The sequence below is a fragment of the Leguminivora glycinivorella genome, chromosome 25, assembly GCF_023078275.1.
Source record: "Leguminivora glycinivorella isolate SPB_JAAS2020 chromosome 25, LegGlyc_1.1, whole genome shotgun sequence".
In the NCBI taxonomy this organism is placed as follows: Eukaryota; Metazoa; Arthropoda; class Insecta; order Lepidoptera; family Tortricidae; genus Leguminivora; species Leguminivora glycinivorella.
Window position 1 is genome coordinate 12,062,685 of NC_062995.1, and position 21,900 is coordinate 12,084,584.

At 37.5% G+C, this 21,900-nt stretch overlaps 2 protein-coding genes across 2 annotated transcripts in view; one reads left to right on the top strand and one right to left on the bottom strand.

The window, feature by feature from the left end:
• The window catches only part of LOC125239100 (zinc finger protein 852-like), a 54,486-nt gene extending 38,141 nt beyond the window's left edge, over positions 1 to 16,345 (bottom strand). Inside the window, exons 1-4 of the mRNA XM_048146586.1 lie at positions 16,068 to 16,345; positions 15,110 to 15,235; positions 13,825 to 14,328; positions 1,477 to 1,611 (exon numbers count right to left, since the gene is read on the bottom strand). Coding sequence (XP_048002543.1) covers positions 1,477 to 1,611; positions 13,825 to 14,328; positions 15,110 to 15,235; positions 16,068 to 16,220 — 918 coding nt within the window. The 5' untranslated portion in view covers positions 16,221 to 16,345. The remainder of the gene's footprint in view (positions 1 to 1,476; positions 1,612 to 13,824; positions 14,329 to 15,109; positions 15,236 to 16,067) is intronic.
• Positions 16,346 to 16,779: 434 nt separating this feature from the next.
• On the top strand, positions 16,780 to 21,639 carry LOC125239101 (gastrula zinc finger protein XlCGF57.1-like). Its single transcript, XM_048146587.1, has 2 exons — positions 16,780 to 16,949; positions 19,752 to 21,639. The coding sequence occupies exons 1-2, from the start codon at positions 16,871 to 16,873 to the stop codon at positions 21,380 to 21,382; spliced, it is 1,710 nt and encodes a 569-aa protein (XP_048002544.1). The 5' UTR covers positions 16,780 to 16,870; the 3' UTR covers positions 21,383 to 21,639.
• The last annotated feature ends 261 nt before the right edge of the window (positions 21,640 to 21,900 follow it).

Consider the following 21,900-nt stretch of genomic DNA (forward strand, 5'->3'; position numbering starts at 1 on the left):
TTTAGTTATATGGTTCATTGGTACTGGTGACCACCATCTGGCTCCATCATCAGACCCTGAGTACCACCTCTTGTCAAAGGTCTTGTTGAGACGAACCCAACGAGCCTAAACACGAAGTCGTTTACTTACATGGTTCACTGGTACTGGTGACCACCTTCTGGCTCCATCATCAGATCCCGAGTACCATCTTGATGTGTGTTATCATCTTGACCGTATTGTAATTTTCACATTTTTATCATCACAACGTTGTAATACTTTAACATTCAAACATAACAAAGTATTACAAAAGCAAATATTTACGGATCTAGGATCAAAATCGTTGGTCGCTGTTTACACACACACAATGCGAGGATAGCCCGTGTAGAAACATGGCGTCCGACCCACACAACAATAAATATTCTCGACGTTTGCGATGAAAACTCGGAGACCAAAGCGACATACGTCTTACCTGCTCGAGCTCCGGCGCGGCACTGAAATCGCAGGCGTCCGTCGCCGGTAAAATAGCGACAGGAAGGCTAGTTTTCAAAAAATTGGCAAAAAATCATGATAAAATATTATAACGACAAATGGATAACAGCAGTTTAAGCACATTGTGCAGATTATTTATATACTAAAATAACTTCGATAACATGTAGATTTTCGGAGAAATGATCACTTGTTTCGATGTATTTTCAAGACAAAATTGAGTTCGTTTTACTTTCAATTTCTCAATTTCAAAGGATTAAATGATAAATATTGTTTAATGGGCCTTAAGTACAAGATATTTGGAACTTAAATTTACCTCATTTATGAGAGTGATCTTATCAAATTGTACATAATAAGAGCTCCGAATTCTGTGCTTCACGCGGTTTTTCCTAAACGAGCATCAGAAAAACAATCATTACTAATTGAAAAAGCTTTTTTTTTCATATGTTTTTTATTTAACCGACAGTTAATAAGATGTTCTAACTGAAACAAGTACTTTCACTGTCTTTTAGTATGAGTAAAGTGTACAATTTTGTCGATAAATATTGTGCATTTTACAATATATCGCCTTTTTTTGTCATAGCGCTCTTAAGAAGCATGGCTGGTGTGAAGTTGAGTGATAGGATCAGAAATAGCGTGATAAGAGAGAAGTGTGGAGTGGATGTAGATGTGGTGACAAAGATTGAGATGGGTATGTTAAGGTGGTTCGGGCATGTAGAGAGGATGGATGAGAGGAGATTAACGAAGAAAGTATATGAAAAAAGAGTGGAAGGGTCAGTTGGAAGTGGAAGACCTAGGCGAACTTTTCTTGTTCAAATCGGGGAAATATTGCAAAAAGTCCGTCAGAAGTACTCGGAACCGACGAGCGTGTATGAGAAACGTTATGAAAGTGTGTGAAGCGAAAGTGATTTGTCAGGATCGCAGTAAATGGAAATCCGTGATCTCTGCCTACTCCTCTGGGAAACAGGCGTGCTTGTATGTATGTAAAATAAAAAAATAAAAATATTTTACCCTGTCGTGTTTGAGCATGTGGTTCCTGTAGGCCTTCTCCACCTGGAAGTAGCGCCCGCAGGGGTCGCACGGGTACTGCGCCTGGCGGTACTCGGCGGAGTCTCGGCGCTCCGCTATCTCTGCCAGCTGCTGTTCCTGTTGACGAACATTCAATATGGGTTTATAAGGGCGTTCCCTGCGCCAATGACCTTCGATTTGAATCCATTGATATTATGGGCAGGGCTTGGATACCGGTTAAATTTTCAACTTGCGGACAAACCTTTAAATTTCGTTTTCGCTCGTAGAACCGCTATTTTTTAACCGGTTTTTAGGAGAACTCTTTCATAAAGGTTTCGTTCGATTAACCGGTTTAGAACAAAATAAACCGGTTTATTCCGCAGCATGATAGGTAATACTGTTCGAACCAAACAAACATTTCGCTGCGTGAACGTACACTGAGAGAAAATACAACCAGTTTTCATGTTCGTTCAACAAGTTTTTTGGTTAAAATAGCGCCTACGTGCTCTTTGGTTCAAACAACAAGCTACTTATTGATTTAAACTAACACGATCTTCACTCATATTAAATAAATAAATAAATAAATAAATATTATAGGACATTCTTACACAGATTGACTGAGGCCCACGGTAAGCTCAAGAAGGCTTGTGTTGTGGGTACTCAGACAACGATATATATAATATATAAATACTTATATACATAGAAAACATCCATGACTCAGGAACAAATATCTGTGCTCATCACACAAATAAATGCCCTTACCGGGATTCGAACCCGGGACCGCAGCGTAGCAGGCAGGGTCACTACCGACTGCGCCAGACCGGCGCAGATATTATTAAATTAAAACGGGACTTAATCGCGTAAAACTTACGTTTTATATTTAACCCGACGTTTCGGACATGACATTACGTCCGTGGTCACGGGTTGTTCCAAACTCTGGGGAATAAGTTTGGAACAAAAAGAATTAAAACATTGCCTGAATTCATCTCCAAAGGTTTATCAACTATAACTGCTATCATTATAACTCAATCTGTATAAACGTCAGTCAAGCAAAGGAATGATTCATACCTTTGGTTAGCAGTGGCTACACTGCATGTATGGAATGACTGTTAGAGCCTTTCTCTAACCGCTGTCCTCGTTGCCTCCACACTGGTCAGCATGACTGGCATCTCAAGATCTGTATTAAAAAAGGGGTAACTATGACTTACAAAGTCACTAAATTATCTCTATATAATATCACACATTTAGTTCTATGCAAGTATTATTACAAGGTTAATCTCATATTATATTCTTTCCATTATAGGTTCTCAAATCTCACTGAAATCATTAATTCCAAGTTGCTTATTAAAGTTATCACAGTTCCAACTATTTCATCATCATCATCATTATCATTATCATGACCATTATTATTATCATGACCATTATCATTATCATTATCATGACCATTATTATTATCATGACCATTATCATTATCATGACCATCATCATGTTAGTTCCCTTTGAACTACATAAATGTAGCACTTAAATACATATGTAAAGTATCTCAAAGATACTTTCCAGCCACCATTATGGTGCCTCAATATTCATACCAAAGTACTACACAAATAATGCAGTAAATCAGTAAACAAAGTCAATTTCTAACAACATTTGTCTTTCATTATAGTTGCTATTATCTCAACTAATGTATTGAGATATATCAACTCAATTCAGCATATTCAGGATACAAAATTCCACATATGATAGTCAAACTCAATATGAAAGCTTTGTAACCATTCTCTTACAAAGTACACTTCTCAAACATGTCTCTCATAAACACAACTAAGGCAAGTACATTAACACCACACATAGATCAACACATTACAGATTATTAGAGATATTTCATAAACAACAGAACACCTCTGTCGTACACATATTATCAAAGCCACTTATAGTTACATCATAGATGTTTCATAAGCCACAGAACCTTTCTGTGGTAACCACATTATCAAAGCCACTTTTAGGTAAATCATAGGTGTTTCATAAACCACATTATCATATCAGTAATTACTTTCATAAACATGAATTTAACCAACACATGAAAAACCCATAGGGAAATCAGGTAGTTCTTTCATCTGGCACATTACCAAATCCATCTTTATCAAATCATACATTTTCTTAGATACAATATACAAACTTAAAGCTATACATTTACATGGTATGTCACAACGCTCCACACTAGTGGCCAACGCCTGACAAATATCATTATTAGACCCAAAATGTGTATGAAGGTTCGTCAACCCTCTCAGAGTAGCGCTAGTCTGTACACATGCCCGAGGGCCCTTACAGTGATCACCATCTTGGGGGTCCTCCCAGAGGATGCGTGAACCCATGGCCTTCAGGTGTCAGCGGCCAGGTCTCACAAACTCACTGGCGTTTACCAAGGCCTGGGGCGCGACTCCAACCCCAGCCAAACTCATAACTTTCCTCATATTAAATAGATAGCACAATTACTAAGGCTGGACCGCACCCCAGCCCCCGGTGGCGGTCATACCAGCATCAGGGCTACCCGATGCCTGGTCCCAAACTCGTTGGGGCCGCGCTGACTTACAGCCACGTTGGCTCTTTCCCGCATTCAACATGCGCCATTTTGTGATGCAATCATGTTAACTACATGATCTTTATATGCATAAACGTGTAACAACTCCCTGCCACACTCATTTCAATATATCATCCATAACGGAAACATCATCATTATCATAAAGCTTGTAATAATGTATAGCAATAATCGTCCATCATGAGAAGTTAAAGTTATAAGTGAAATGAACAAGAAAGTTTTGGGAGAACCACTCCTCTTTAAACCTAGAGATATAAAACACCACTTAGCTTTCTTTGGTGACTCGGCTCCCCTTGATGAGCACTGATTCGAATATTAATTTACATAATTAAATTCAACACGCCATAAAGTGACAAACAGGTTTTTACTGGTTTGAATGGAGGTTGTTTCGTTCAGTTGGTAGTGTTGCCAGGTAACTCGCGAAACGTCGCGACACACCCGACGACGAAAGTTTAATGAAAAGGAGTTAGTGTGAGCAACAAGTGGCGGGACCACTCTTTGATCTTCTCCAATTGCTTGGACCGCTGTTGCTCTCTTTTGTCTCTCATCTCTAGGCGTCACTGACTCTATGCCATCTTTTGCAAATCACTCTGACATATTTCCAGAGGTATACATGATTTCTGTTTCATTGATGCCTTCTACTTAAGCCTATATCCACCTTATTTTATCTCTGAGTACTTAATATGTTATTATCCACTATCTCTTCCTTTGATCTATTTTCCATTATGTTTCACATCTTCTCTTTGAACCGGTATATCTACTTCTATATCAAGATCCATCACTTCTTCCTCATAGGATGTTTATCATTTAATATGTCCTTTGCAGGATCCACAGACACCATTGATTCTCCTGTCTCAAGGACACAAATGTGCTATATATCCTATAAATATAGTATTACCTAATTTGCTTTGGCCACTCTACATTGCCCATTTATTTCTGTAATTAATTTTGATATACGATCAACTTTCTGAGTCTCTCTGTTCTCTTGATTTTTTCTTAATTTGTACATACTATGTCACCAACACAACACGTGGTGCCACCTTAACTTGAACTCTCACTTGTTTATTCTTAACCTCTCACAATTCGAGAGACCCTCCCGCGCCAGAAAAAGAATTGTCAATCATCTGATTGTTAAAACATTTAGATGGGCTATATAACAAGAACTTCAGGACAATTTAAGTAGCCAAAAATGTAACTTTTCTATGTCACTTAACGGTCCTTTTGCCACATCAGCCGGATTCAATTTGGAGGGTATATTAACGCAGATCCAAGTTTCTGTTCTTTTACATTTCTTCTATCCCTTTTGTTACAAATAGTACAAGTAACTTGTTTGACTGCCACCTATAACAATCTGACTGTTATACTCTAATGTTTGCTTAGTCACCTTTTATTGGGAGATATCTTTTTACATATTATATTAATCTATTTTCTATTGAGGTGCCTCATAGTTCTAAACGAACTATTTTTAAATCATCCTTGATTTCTTATAAGAGTCAGTCTATTTCAGTTAATGCCTTTGCTGTATACATTATAGTTAGTATCTCTATGCACTATAGCAGAATATGCATTGACTAATGCGTCTGTGAAACTATATATTTGACAAGTTTCTTCCCTGGATATATTTCTAGGTAAGTATACCTACATATTTCTTTTACTACCTCTACACAGTTATATAGTTTTCCAGTATGTTACAATTTCTTTTAATAAGGTAGAGTTTCATCTAATATTTTTTATTTACCCATAAAGATTGTAAGAGCAATTTAGCTGGTTAAAAGATAGGCGCTGCAAGCCCACACGGATCATAGATGTAAGCTATGGTATTTAGTATTTCTCTTTTGGTGAAAGTATTTTTGTTAGATTTGTTCTTAATTTAAGTATCTTTGCACATATCACAAACCAAACCTAAGGTTTTTACTGTGCCTTTATTGTTTATTTCTGGAATTTTCCAGATCCATAGGATTCGTATCCATAGAATACGTTTTGTTAATGTTCTATAGCCATAAAATCTAGTCACATCTCTTATCCTTTTCATTTCGTCCGATTTATAAGAAAGCTTTTTCTATATCAGCTATTTGTTATTCTATGACATCTGAACTTGACCACGAGTTGGAGGAGATCTTTTAGCATCAGAGGGCCATGATAATTATAGACTCAATCAAGCTTTTACCTTCTCTACCCTCTGCTGAAACGTTGTACAGTTCTCATGGCCTTTCCACTCAAGGAAATTCCATGGTGGGCCAAATTAATCTACCTGGCTGTGATTAGGGACAAACTCTATAATCTCTTTATTCAATCGGTCTCATGGGATTTTTTCATAAATGAGCAGTGCGACTCTCTATTGCAGGTAGACCCGTAGGGTACTCATTACACAACTAGCCAACCGTATAGCGGTTGTTAATAATAGTAGTGGTCTCGTTAATTATTAATAGTTTCTTCGTCTCTATCCGTGCTAGAAGTATCTGTGATACTAATGGATTCTAGTTCTTTTCTAGTTCTAGTACTTTTACATTTCCTAACATCTAAAGTAGGGTCAGGTTTTGTTAATTTATTCTCATACAGAGTCTGAAAGTAAGTTAAAACCATCAGGTCATTTTGTCTTTATGATCAGGTTTTCCTGATAAGATTTAGCCTAATATAGATTTTCTGAAAATTCTGTTTCTCAGTATTCATAAAGAATAATAATAATAATAAATGAGCAGGCTCGAAAGACCCGAGAATTTTAAACGGAGATGCAAATAATAATAATAATCTCTTCCTATAAGTATGTCAATACGATCTGACAAAGGGTTATCATCTACTAAATTTATCCTTTTATTGTAATTGCTCACATATGTAAGCAGATCTTCTCTGGGACATGATGCACTTGGTGTAATTGCTGGTACCATATTGGTAAACAATAATCTTAATACCTATATTTTCAAGCAAATTCTAATCAGTTTACTTTTAATTTCCTTTTGTTTCTCAGTTTCAAATATGAAAATAAATAGGCCAATTTTCTGTTCTGTGCTTAAATATAATTTATTTTCAATTCTTTGTGTCATATAACTTCTTTGAGAACTACTGTCCCTCAATAAGTGACATTTATTTCTTGACAATTCCATTCCTTTTTATAGCAGACAAGACAATGCAGCTGTTTGTAAAACAGTGGTTCCTTCTCTGTGTATGTGTAAGGTGTTGACAGGTTTTATTTACTATTTGAAAATCATAGCTTCGGACACAAGGCCTTGTTAAGGTATTGCAATAAACGCATTTGAGATTTTGATTATATTCTTTTCTCTATGTCTTCCTTTAACACAAATATAGCAGCTGTTTGTTAATTTCTTATACGGTTTTTCATGACCTCATAGATAAGGCAAAATCACTGTAATAATACATACATACATACAATCACGCCTGTATCCCATAAAGGGGTAGGCAGAGCACATGAAACCACTAAAGCTTCAGGGCCACTCTTGGCAAATAAGGGGTTAAAAGAAAATAAAACTGTGGCATTGCAGTGACAGGTTGCCAACCTCTCGCCTACACCACAATTTAACCCATATCCCATAGTCGCCTTCTACGACACCCACGGGAAGAAAGGGGGTGGTGAAATTCTTAACCCGTCACCACACAGGCAGGCTGTAATAATTGTTTTCACAATTTTCTAGCTTTCCATTTAAGTTGATATTTTATATTTTCACTTTTGGTGTCATAAGGCCTCTTTAAAAAAGGAGAGCCTAAATTTTAATAGGTGATGAAGTATAGATAACCAACCTTAGTTATCAGATTGCTGTCGATATACTCAAAAATAGGTCTGAAAACCCAAGCAAGTGGTTAATATCCATTATGCCACTCTATACAGAGTGAAAGGTTTGAAGATTGGCACAAGACCATAAATGAGATCCAATAACATCTCATATTCTTAACATTCATTAGGGGAAAATATTGATCATCATCACTTGAGGTTCATAGTCATAGAAAAGTTTCCAGAATATATAATATATGAAGTGAAACTAAGTAAGTTTAAATCTACTCAAGAACTTAGAAAACAACTTGATATTGTTATAATGGCAAGAGAATCCTCTCTCTCTCCTTTCGAGGTCACATGAAAATTAACAAAACTGAAGAAGTTCAATTTAGTACTGAGGTCCTCCATACCTCCTTTAGGTATATTAATTTATCAACATCACATCAGTCCCACTGACTTATACAAGAATGAAACTGGTCCCATCAAGGGGTACCAGTCCAATACATTTCCTTAAACTTGTGGAGTATAAACTCAGATAATTTGCTTCGCTTATTAACCCGTAGTTTACTTAATTGTATGTTAGACACCTTTATATTAAATTGTAGAATTAAGGCATTTTCAAATTCAGCTAGTACTTCTTCACCTCCGAGCTGTGAGGTAGGTAGTCACTTTAGAAATTTCATTGGTACTTGTTTGTTTACAATTTTAAAATACTGATAAAGTTCAGTATTTAACCGGTTTATTATAGTGTGTAATTTTTGATGAAATGATGACGCTTTGTTCTGATTTGTTTTTAACTCATGGTATTAGTGCACTTGGTGTCAGTGGTTAACTTCTCTATATTACTAACAAATGTGGATACTTGGTCAAGCAGGCTTTGTTAATATGGGCATAAAATGGTTGATTCCAATAAGAAGTATTTTAACAACGTCAATTATGCGGTTATTTCGTAGTTCATTTTCAGAAAATTTTCATGTGATTAAATTGCAAATGATGAATCATCAATATTTTAATTTTATGTGATGTCAAACAGCACAATTCACAATAACACTATAATGATGAGTACCTATACTCAATGCGTAAAGATATTTTGAGATGAACACATTCGTACAATACAAATTTGCGTGGAATTTCATTATTTATCATTTGCCAAAAGATGCAAAACTGAACATGTACAAAACACCTTTATCATTCATATCCCCTGACTTTAAAGTAGTTAAAAGCTTTTACAACACTCACCGAGTCTTTCAACATTTTGCCCCAAGGGCGTTCATATCGCCACAAGGGCGTCCTTGTTAGGGATTAAACCCCAAACCTCTTTGCTGTGCCTGCTTCCCAATGAGCCATAAAACCGAATGTCTGCATTGGGACCACAGTGGCTAGAATTAGCGTAGATTTATCCTGGTACTACCTCCCTGTGTAGAAACGGACTCCCCGTCATATTTTCAGGTAATCAACAAGTAATTTCACTACCTTTGTTTATATAAACACATATTTTGCCGGTCACAATATTTACATTTACAATCCTTTAATGTCATATGTCAAAGACAGACGTTCGGAAATCGACTGTTTTTTATGCGTGTTTATCGATCACATCGATTTTTCATTTATGTTTTAAGAACCAATAATTACAGAAAGCAATTATTTGTCCTTTTATTTGTGGTGTATTAATTTTGTTAATGTTTAACATATTTATTAATTTATAATAAGCATTTGAAAATAAAATGTTGTAAGTACTAACAAACCTCGTAAACTTGAGCTCTACAAACTTCGTAAACTTGTACTTATCAAACTTCGTAAACTTGCACCAATTGTCAACCTCACTTTGTCGAACAACAAACAAACATTCTTTATCAATATTTCTACACATAATTGGTATGAAGGGAAATCACAATAAAATAAGTATACAATTCGTACATTCATGCTTAAATAAAAGAGCAATATATCTTTATTATAACACACATAACGTAAATGCTATGCTGCCAATTTCTGTGTCCATCTCGTGGCTATCACTTCTACTCGACGCTAGATGACATTAATAATTTCAAATCAGCTTCTTCTAGTACCTGTTAAACCTATTTTTCGTTAAATTGATGAATGTAGAACACAAATAAATAATTTTAAATGATATGAATCACACATCCCATGAACTGACGTCTTTATGCAATTTCTCAGATACCATAATAGAATTTTAACAAATGAAATGTACTTTTAACTTTATTCTTTCTGTGATTTTGGCAGCGTCTCCCCAGCCACTACCAAATATCCCAGACTAACTCAACCAATTTTGTTCCAAACTCTGGGGAATAAGTTTGGAACAAAAAGAATTAAAACATTGCCTGAATTCATCTCCAAAGGTTTATCAACTATAACTGCTATCATTATAACTCAATCTGTATAAACGTCAGTCAAGCAAAGGAATGATTCATACCTTTGGTTAGCAGTGGCTACACTGCATGTATGGAATGACTGTTAGAGCCTTTCTCTAACCGCTGTCCTCGTTGCCTCCACACTGGTCAGCATGACTGGCATCTCAAGATCTGTATTAAAAAAGGGGTAACTATGACTTACAAAGTCACTAAATTATCTCTATATAATATCACACATTTAGTTCTATGCAAGTATTATTACAAGGTTAATCTCATATTATATTCTTTCCATTATAGGTTCTCAAATCTCACTGAAATCATTAATTCCAAGTTGCTTATTAAAGTTATCACAGTTCCAACTATTTCATCATCATCATCATTATCATTATCATGACCATTATTATTATCATGACCATTATCATTATCATTATCATGACCTTTATTATTATCATGACCATTATCATTATCATGACCATCATCATGTTAGTTCCCTTTGAACTACATAAATGTAGCACTTAAATACATATGTAAAGTATCTCAAAGATACTTTCCAGCCACCATTATGGTGCATCAATATTCATACCAAAGTACTACACAAATAATGCAGTAAATCAGTAAACAAAGTCAATTTCTAACAACATTTGTCTTTCATTATAGTTGCTATTATCTCAACTAATGTATTGAGATATATCAACTCAATTCAGCATATTCAGGATACAAAATTCCACATATGATAGTCAAACTCAATATGAAAGCTTTGTAACCATTCTCTTACAAAGTACACTTCTCAAACATGTCTCTCATAAACACAACTAAGGCAAGTACATTAACACCACACATAGATCAACACATTACAGATTATTAGAGATATTTCATAAACAACAGAACACCTCTGTCGTACACATATTATCAAAGCCACTTATAGTTACATCATAGATGTTTCATAAGCCACAGAACCTTTCTGTGGTAACCACATTATCAAAGCCACTTTTAGGTAAATCATAGGTGTTTCATAAACCACATTATCATATCAGTAATTACTTTCATAAACATGAATTTAACCAACACATGAAAAACCCATAGGGAAATCAGGTAGTTCTTTCATCTGGCACATTACCAAATCCATCTTTATCAAATCATACATTTTCTTAGATACAATATACAAACTTAAAGCTATACATTTACATGGTATGTCACAACGCTCCACACTAGTGGCCAACGCCTGACAAATATCATTATTAGACCCAAAATGTGTATGAAGGTTCGTCAACCCTCTCAGAGTAGCGCTAGTCTGTACACATGCCCGAGGGCCCTTACAGTGATCACCATCTTGGGGGTCCTCCCAGAGGATGCGTGAACCCATGGCCTTCAGGTGTCAGCGGCCAGGTCTCACAAACTCACTGGCGTTTACCAAGGCCTGGGGCGCGACTCCAACCCCAGCCAAACTCATAACTTTCCTCATATTAAATAGATAGCACAATTACTAAGGCTGGACCGCACCCCCAGCCCCCGGTGGCGGTCATACCAGCATCAGGGCTACCCGATGCCTGGTCCCAAACTCGTTGGGGCCGCGCTGACTTACAGCCACGTTGGCTCTTTCCCGCATTCAACATGCGCCATTTTGTGATGCAATCATGTTAACTACATGATCTTTATATGCATAAACGTGTAACAACTCCCTGCCACACTCATTTCAATATATCATCCATAACGGAAACATCATCATTATCATAAAGCTTGTAATAATGTATAGCAATAATCGTCCATCATGAGAAGTTAAAGTTATAAGTGAAATGAACAAGAAAGTTTTGGGAGAACCACTCCTCTTTTAAACCTAGAGATATAAAACACCACTTAGCTTTCTTTGGTGACTCGGCTCCCCTTGATGAGCACTGATTCGAATATTAATTTACATAATTAAATTCAACACGCCATAAAGTGACAAACAGGTTTTTACTGGTTTGAATGGAGGTTGTTTCGTTCAGTTGGTGTTTCGTTCAGATTTGGTATTTGAATGCAATATATTTGAATCAACAAGTCGATTTTATAAAAACAAGAAACATATTGTTTTAAAGATACGTTTCTGATTCAAACGGATAAACCGCAACAAGTCGAACTTGTTAAATTCACAATGCAAATTTCTCTCAGTGTAGGTACTTAGGTGCATCTCGTGAATCTCGTCGCTCGTCGAATAAACCGGTTTATTTCGGTTAAAATAAAGTTCTCATAACGTTCGCGTTCTTTAAAAAGTTCGGAGTAAAATCGAAATAAACCGGTTTTAACCGGTAATAAATAAACCGGTTCCAAGCCTTGATTATGGGAGACCCTAAACAAACTGTGCACCACATCGTTTTCGAATGCCCCTTCGCCTGTCAATTTTTGACAATTGAAAAAGTGACCTTGACATTTAAAATAATAGATTAAAATTCCCACGCACTGATCAGTGCTTAGACATACGAAAGGTTAACTAAGTACTAAGGGTTACCCTCGGACTTCGAAATCCTCACGAGCGACGCTTTCGAAGTATCGAATATCTACAGCAGCCATTCTCAAAGCATGAGCGGATCCAGGGGGGGGGTCATGGGGGTCATGACCCCCCCCTGGAGCCTAGGTTGGCCATAAAAATAGACCACATGACCCCCCCTCTGGGGCCTGGGCCTTTACCACGTGACCCCCCCCCCCCCTGGGCACGAAGCTGGATCCGCGCTTGCTCAAAGTGTGTTCCGCGGAGCCCTAGGGCTCCGCAAAACCTCTCTGGGGGCTCCGTGTGAATTTTGACTGACTGATATGCAATTTCAACTCTCTTCCATAAAACTTAGCTATAAACTATTTTTTTTATTTCATTAATTTAAGGGTTCCATCAGATATTTTGCTTTCCAAAAGGGTTCCATGAGAAAATAAGTTTGAGAACCGCTGATCTACAGAATGCTAAATTTAAATTGTGATTTGCATGTAAGATTGTAAACTTGCCATACGATTGATATGATAAATAAATACATAAATGGGCATTTTCAGAATTTGGGACCCCCCCCTTCCCCAATTAGCGTAAGTTGTTAACAAAAATTAACTCGCTGTCAGTTTTGTGACGATAATTAAGCATGAAATTTCAATAAAAATATTGTTTTTGTGTTAATTACATAAACTTTAAGCAATAATCTACATTCAAGAATGTGAAAAAAGTAATTTTTTTGACAGATTTTATGCCGTCGTAATAGGCTAGTTTCCTACTAGTCAAATCAGCTTCTTTTTAAGAACTGTCAAAACGATTTGCTAGTATGGAATTAATATGAAATACTGAGGAGTGATGTCACGGTCAATTCATTTACTTTTTATTTTTCTCTTTGACTTATTAAATAGAAATTATGTGTTAACATACGCTCACAGTCTCTCTGCTTAGCCTCGAGGTTGACTGGTAGAGAATGCCTTAAAGCATTAAGTCCGCCTTTTTGTACTGTAAGATTTTTCTTTTGTGCAATAAAGATTAAATAAATAAATAAATAACTACTGTCGATATTTTTCTTCTAATTATGTGGTGCTTTATTTTGTGCACTGCATAAAAAAAAATATTTTAGGTATAGGAAACTAGCCTATTGTCGTATTTGTGTAGTGGGCCTTGTCGTTTTTTCTTTCGTGTATGATATCTATTTGAATTTATGACTTACATGTGTTAATATTTTGACATCCACATTCCAGGTTGTCCTAAGTTCTTCCACATCCATTACCGGCAAATAATCATTCTCTGCAGACCTCAATGTATAAGTCTTTCTCTTTCTCGCATGGTCTTCACCCTTCTGCCCTTCGATTCCCAAAGATGTGTCTAAACTTAACGTTGTATCATGAATCTTGTCTGACACATTTTCTACGTTGGTTTCTCTTAAAACTGTATCTTCAAAATCATCTTCTAGATCATCGAGATACTCAACATCATAGAAATCAGTTAACTGTCCTTCTTCTTCTTCTTTTACAACATTAGTTTTAGTCTCATTTTCGTCGGAGTTCTGCATTTCCATAAAAAGTTCTTTCTTTTCATTTTTAATTGTTGTAGGTTTCAAAACAAGTGGTACACTTGATTTTCTGCCTGTACTGTCAACTTCGATGTCAGCCGGAGTCAGGTTTACCAGTCGGTTAGCGAAGCGGTCCATGGCGCGAACAGAATCTATGGTCAACTAGAAACAAAGTACATTACAAAAAAGACAGGCAGAAAGGAAAAAAAATAAGTTTCACCCTTCAAGTGCAGCGGTAACTCATTGGCCCGAATCCCAGATACACTTGTACGCCTCTCTGAGGCAGGACATGCAGATTCTTGTACATACTAATCGAGGGTTTACTGGTGAAACCCGATAAATCGAGAAAATTTTTCTTTCAAATAGGAAAATTGTGGAAATAGGCGTGACAACTAAAAAAAACTAATTAGTTGGTCAGTTAAATTATCAAAGAATTGTACACACGTATTTTTTTATTGTTTCTCGTAAACGAAAAATGACGGTACAGTGCGTTAAAGTTTCGCATTATTAAAATTTAAGTATGTATATCGTCACTTAGCACCCATACTACAAGCTTTGCTTAGTTTGGGGCTAAGTTGATCTGTGTAAGGTGTCCCCAATATTAAAAAAAAAATCTCTGTACATCTCTGTAACTCATACCAAAGACATATCATCACTACATTTAAAAAAAACTTGTATCTTAGATAAAAAAAAAAATTATAGTAAGTATGTATGGAATGCATATAGACTTATTGCGTTTTAACTTTGAGGAGCAGCATGAGATACGAGATTTTTGTCAAAACTGAGGTTCAAAAGTTTTAAGCCTGTGACAAAAGATGGCAGTCTATGCACTGCAATTACACATTTTACTTCGATGGTAACTGTCTATAATACGATCCTCTTTGCTCATACTAATGGCCAACAATAATTGCTTTGATTGATTGATTGTAGCACAATCAACTACCTTGCCCTTCAGTGGCAGGATTAACTCGTTGACCCGAGCACACTTGCTCCTGAACGCAGCGCAGCTCCGCAAGAACGCGGCGCACCACAAGCACATGTGCAGCGGGAGCATGTCCTTCTCAACTACCTAAAGTAACAGAAATTACAACTGTCAATTGTCAATTTTGAAATCCTTACAATATAATCAGACATCGGATTCCATGGGGCGAAACTTCTTGACAGCTAGGGACTTCCTATATCGATAAACTCATTTATCGATACTAGTTCTAAATACTGTATAGAGATGTATAATATATATTTTTTTAAAGAGTATGCGCATGTGACACTGTTTGAGTTGCAGGCATCCATAGGTTACGTTAATCGCTTTCCACCGCACCGGACCGTATGCTTGTTTGCCACCGACGTAATATAAAAAAAATATATATATATAATAAAATAAGAACTCAATTTTCTTCTTCTTTTTTTGAAAACGTTTTTAAGAGTTTACTCCTCACAATTTATTGCAACGCTATTTATTTTAGACGCTATGAATGAATTTCATACTGGTCTTCAGAACAATAGTTACAAAAAACACACAATGTTGGGGGCGGTCACAAGTATATAGAACTAGTATCGATAAATGAGTTTATCGATATAGGAAGTCCCTAGCTGTCAAGAAGTTTCGCCCCACGAAATCCGATGTCTGAAGTCTCTTTCACGGCAAAACAGAGCGAGAAATTGACGTTATGTTTTAAGTGGAGATAGCTGAAGGGGTGGAGAGTGACATCGGCTTTTCATGCGTGATGACACGACTCGCTCTTCGTTCGCATTAGCTTATAGGTACCCGATATTTATCACGAATCGTAAATTATCTTGATAATACAAGTGCAGTGATATACACGCATCAGCTATCAGCTGCTAATGTATCAAACAATATAATATAATATAATTTCGAACCCTATACAGTTTATTATACTCACAACAATCCCTGTCACACGGAAGAACTCTTCATCAAGCTTGTGCTCGAGCATATGAACAAGCTTCACGTCCGTCGCGAGACACGCTCGACAACAATTCACTACGCTTTTACGCTTAGCTGGACGTTTCCCGCCTCTTTTCTTTGCAGAACTCATCTTTGGCTGATCAAATACACGAAGCACGTGCAACGGCAATGAAATCAGTATTCACTTTTATTTTGTTAAAAAACCAATATCAAACAAAACAAATCCATGAGTCCATGAAAGATATATTTTTTTTAGTGTGACTGACATGCTGACATGTATTGACAATTCTCTTTGGTGGTTACTTTTTTTCAGTATAGGTCAGAGACAACATAATACTTATTTTTAATATCCAAACTGTAAAAGACGACCGCTCCTGATCGCTGATCGCAATCATGGTTTGATCTGTGAACCGTGACTATATTTATTTATCTCTAATGACCTAAACCGACTAACTGACCGCATGCTACCCAGAAACTGGATAAGAATTTTACATATTGGCTCGAGCTTCCAGCAGCGATGTATTTGTATTATAGGCCCTTCCAAAAGCCCGACCAAATTGATCATCCCTTCACGACTAGCGAGTACAATATTTTTTTGTCGAGTCTGGCCTTTATGGCAGTTACGTTACGGCCCAGCTGTCAAACTTATTATAAAAAAAAGTTATGCGTGCTCTTGGATTGCTCTGAGCGTGGTTATTTTATTTATTTTATCTAGATTACTTTTTTATTGAGTAAGATTACACACGTTTGACTGAATAGCATAAATTTAGCGAGTGAGAGATGGAGACGCGTGCTGAGTCTGGCAGCATGTCGCCGGCGCGCGTGAAGCTGGAGCCCGAGACGGACCAGTCGGAAATGGGTAAGCTCATACAATACTAACCGCGATCTACTCCGATATCACTACTCACAATACTTGTGTGATCTGTTGATACGTGTAAACGTTGTTATGATTCGTCTCTACTTTAAAAAAATCTCGTATCTCACGCTGTTCCTCAAAGTTAAAACGCAGTAAGTCTATATGCATTCCATACATACTTACTACAATTTTCTTTTCATTGACAGACGAAGATACAAGTTTTTTTAAAAGTAGTGGCGAATTGTATATCTCAATAGCGCGAGTTATGTTTCCTAGCAAAGTACTGCGCTACAGGGCATCTATAAACATTTTCCAGTCGCCTGTTACTTTCAAGATTTCAAATCATTTAGTCATGTGATAAATAATTAAATTATTTAAGTACCGATTAAGTAAAATTTGTTGGATTTTAACCTTCTGTATTCAATGAGTATGTGGAATTAAATTTATACATACCGGGTACTCGGTAATGAATGGACAACCTTTTAACCACCAAGAGGGCACCTTATACTGGTCCAGAAAATCGATTTTAAGGTTTAGTAAAAGTCGCCGTACGCCCGTACGGGGAAAAGAAAACGTAAGTGACATGTCAAAACAAAACATTATAATAAATTATATTTAAGCTTTGTTTACCTAATATTGTTCAATACGCTGTTAGTATTTACCCTACCGTAAAAGATTATGCTTAAAGATTCAGGCCTAGCCTGGGAATAGGCCCGTGTCGGATATTTCTGCGACCGCGGACATGACTAGGTACTTACGTTTAGATTTGTTTTATATGAATTTACGGGACGGAGGTTTAGCGAATACCATATCACTAGCTCTAAGAACTTGTACCATTACTCCTATGTTCTTCAAGATTCCTTATATACCCTCCCAGCACCAATTTATTGACTCTTTCTGTAGTCTGGGGTTGGAAGTTTATACCGTGAGTAATGCTTTGGAAACTGATTTTTGGTATTATATCCATGTCTTTATAATCTATCTACCTAAATTACACTTGAAATAGTAGCTCTTGTTATTCCATTTATTTAAAATTAACGAACAACTGTTAAAATAGGGATACCCCCATTTGCCAGAATTTCATTTGCCATAATTTTATTTGCCATCCTATTCAACAATCATAATATTGTTTCTCATAACATCTTATGCCATAATCATTGTTTACTATATTAATCTAGTGCCAGAAACTTTGTTTCCCATAAAGTCAGTTTCCATAATGTCATTTGTCAGAATCATCGAAATCCGTAATTACCACATTCCATACCATCATTTGTCATACAAATTAGCGTCCAGAAAAGTCAATTTCCATAATGTGCTTTGGCAGAATCGAAAACTACTATAATAGGTACTAGAAGGACTAGAGAATGAAACTGCTATCAGAAAGTAGGTTAGGTTAGAACTGTGACCCCCTGGAAAATGAAACTGCTATCAGAAAGTAGGTTAGGTTAGGTTAGGTTAGAACTGTGAACCTCTGGAAAAGGAAACTGCTTGAAAAGTAGGTAAGGTTAGGTTAGAACTGTGACCCCCCGGAAAATGAAAATACTATCAGACAGTAGGTTAGGTTAGGTTAGAACTGCGACCCCCTGGAAAATGAAACTACTATCAGAAAGTAGGTTAGGTTAGGTTAGAACTGTGACCCCCTGGAGAATGAAACTGCTGGAAAAGTAGGTTAGGTTAGGTTAGAACTGTGACCCCTGGAAAATGAAACTGCTGTCAGAAAGTAGGTTAGGTTAGGTAATAATATGGGCAACAATTAATATGGCAATAATTGCTTATGGCGTTTGAATATTCTATGAAACCATATTATTGCACTTAATAATATGGCTAACAAATAGTATGGCATTGTATGATTATGGAAGGTAATATTCGGATAAACAACGAGTATGTCATATGATTTTTATGGTAAACAAATCATTCGGGTAAATGAAATTCAGGCAAGTTAGATTCGGGCAAATGAATATTATGTTAAATGACTGTCGGGCAAACAATAGACAACCGTTAAAATATAATGTTTGTTTACATGTCATTTTTTGACATTTTCCACTTCAAGTTCAAATGGTAGTGGGCGTAATTGTCGTGCACGTAGCCAATAGGCCGAAGTTATTTTTCATCAACTATCTCCACCCCTCCCCCCTCTGCGTCACCCCTCTACCCTCCCTTAAAGAGCCGAAAATGCGGTCTTTCTCGATTTCTGACAAAACTGTTGAAGATACAGAAAAAGCGTGCAGGATCGAAGCAATCCTTAATAAATTTACTACAAATATTTCATTGGCACTTTAGTTCTAGCACTTATGGTTTTCGCGTGATCCGTCACGAAAGTTGCTTCTTGTTGCAATTTTTCTTTAATGAATGTTAAGTTTTCACCCAAAATGCTTACGAAATCGTCGAAATTTGTTTGATATGACTAAAATATTGTAAAATAAACTCACGACCATTTAAGACGTGTAATATTTTCATAGTAGAAGTCGCTAGAGCGGTACCATTGATCCATATAGTAGATCGCTGACTGGGGATGAACTGTTGGTAGAGCAGAGACTTAGAGTATTAATCCAGAAGCCGTGAGTTTAAGTCCCAGCCATGGTAGTGATTTTCCCCCTGAAATTCCATGACCAACATCGCTTAAAAAATTGCATTACTAAAGTGGGAATGGGCCGGTCATATCCGCCAGAGAGATGACAATAGATGGAGCCCGCTACTACTGCTGTGGAGACCTTGATTGGGAAACTGTAGTGACGGGAAACTAAAAGGCAGATAGTCGGACAAGATCAAAAAGACAACTTGATCCAATAGAACCATTTGTTTCAGCCCCTGTGAAGGAAGAAGCTGTATTCCTGGCAGAGGAGCGTGTGAAGGAGGAGTGGTCGGACAGCACGGCCGTGCTCGGCGTGCGCGAGGCAGCCATGCTGGCCGACTTGTACATCGAGCACGAGGTGAAGGACGAGCTCGTGCTGGGGCCGGAGCGCCCGCACCGCCCCGTAGTCGCCCCGGCCGCGCTATATAATCGTGTCGCAGCGTCCGCTCTCGTCTCCCCTGCTGCGGTGTCGGGTGTGCGCCGCTCGTGCTCGGTCAGGCTGGAGCGCCTGCTGGTGGACGCGGCGCGGCGCACCTGCCGGGTCGCGCGCCGCACGTACAAGCTGCGCGCCGCCGAGCCCGCACACACACCCAGCGCCATCGCCACCGGCTACCAGTGTCACCATTGCGGCAAGCGGTTCAGGAACAAGTCGGTTTTAAAGAAACACGTACACACTCACTCTCCTTTACACGATTCAACCGCAGGAGATTATGGTTTAAAACGACATCACATGCTACACGACGAAAAACGGTCTCGACAGTATTACATGACTACACACACAGATTTACAGAGTCATTTGATAACTCACACAGACGACGAGAAGCGTTTTAGTTGTAGCCACTGTGACTACAAGTGTAGACGAAAAACAGTCTTAAAGACTCATCTTTTGAATCACACTGGCGAAAAGCCTTTTAGTTGTGGCCAGTGTGACTACAAATGTAGACAAAAAGCAAATTTACAGACTCATCTGATGACTCATACTGACAAGAAACCATTTAGTTGTAGCCAGTGTGGCTACAAGTGTAGACGAAAAGCAGACTTACAGACTCACCTAATGATTCACACAGACGAAAAGCCTTTTAGTTGTAGCCACTGTGACTACAAATGTAGACAAAAAGCAAATTTACAGGCTCATATGATGACTCATACCGACAAGAAGCCATTTAGTTGTAACCAGTGTGACTACAAGTGTAGACGAAAAGCAGTCTTAAAGATTCATCTTTTGAATCACACTGACGAAAAGCCTTTTAGTTGTAGCCACTGTGAGTACAAATGTAGGCGAAAAACTTATTTAAACTCTCACCTGATGACTCATACTGACGAGAAGCCATTTAGCTGTAGCTACTGCGACTACAAGTTTAAACGAAAAGCAGAATTACATATTCACCTGATGACTCACACAGACATGGATCCTTTTAGATGTAAGCAGTGTGACTACAAGTGTAAACAAAACTTAGAATTACAGATTCACCTAAAGACTCACACAAACATGAAACTTTATAGTTGTAGCCACTGTGACTACAAGTCTAAACGAAAAAGTGGTTTGCAAACTCATCTGATGACTCACACAGGCGAAAAGCCTTTTAGTTGTAGCCACTGTGACTACAAGTGTAGACAAAAGATACGTCTAAAGCGTCACCTGTTGACCCACACAGACGAAAAGCCTTTTAGTTGTAGCCAGTGTGAGCGCAAATTTAGACAAAAAGCTGATTTAAAGCGTCACCTGATGACTCATACTGACGAGAGACCATATAGTTGTAGCCTCTGTGATTACAAGTTTAGACAAAAAGGAAAACTACAGAGGCACCTGATGACCCGCACACATAAGTTGCGGTTATTACACGTAGAAGAGGAAAACAGTTAGGGGCTCACCTGTGGAGCGCCCTTCATGTATGTATACCGTGTGTGGTGAGGCTTCAAGTGCAGGAAGAAACCAGAGCTACGGCCACACTTAATGAATCACTCTGGTGAAAAACTTTTCAAGTTGCAGTACTCATACATAAAAGTTGTATTGTAACACTGGTAATAAACAATTTATTATTTTTAACCGACTTCAAAAAAGGAGGAGGTTCTCAATTCGACTGAATGTTTTTTTTTTTTTTGTATGTATGTTACTCGATATTTCCGAGAATATTGGACCGATTTTCAAAAATTTTTTTTTGATCGAACGGGTATAACCCCGAGATGGTCCCATTAGCACCAAGTCGGGGTCTGATGATGGGATCTTGGAGAAATCGAGGGAACCCTTCAAATGTTATAGGCACATGTAATGTTTTTTGTGTATTTTTCAAAGGCACACCAGTATTTGCGCCTGATGGTAATAATTTTATGTGGCTGAGCTGATTATGGAAGGTCAACTCCTCAACGGTTAGGAGTTAAAGG

Excerpts from the sequence above, each read along its gene's own strand:
- LOC125239101 (XM_048146587.1), top strand. The coding sequence starts at position 16,871 with ATGGAGACGCGTGCTGAGTCTGGCAGCATGTCGCCGGCGCGCGTGAAG. Across the intron at positions 16,950-19,751 it reads GACGGACCAGTCGGAAATGG|CCCCTGTGAAGGAAGAAGCT; the intron begins GTAAGCTCATAC and ends CATTTGTTTCAG.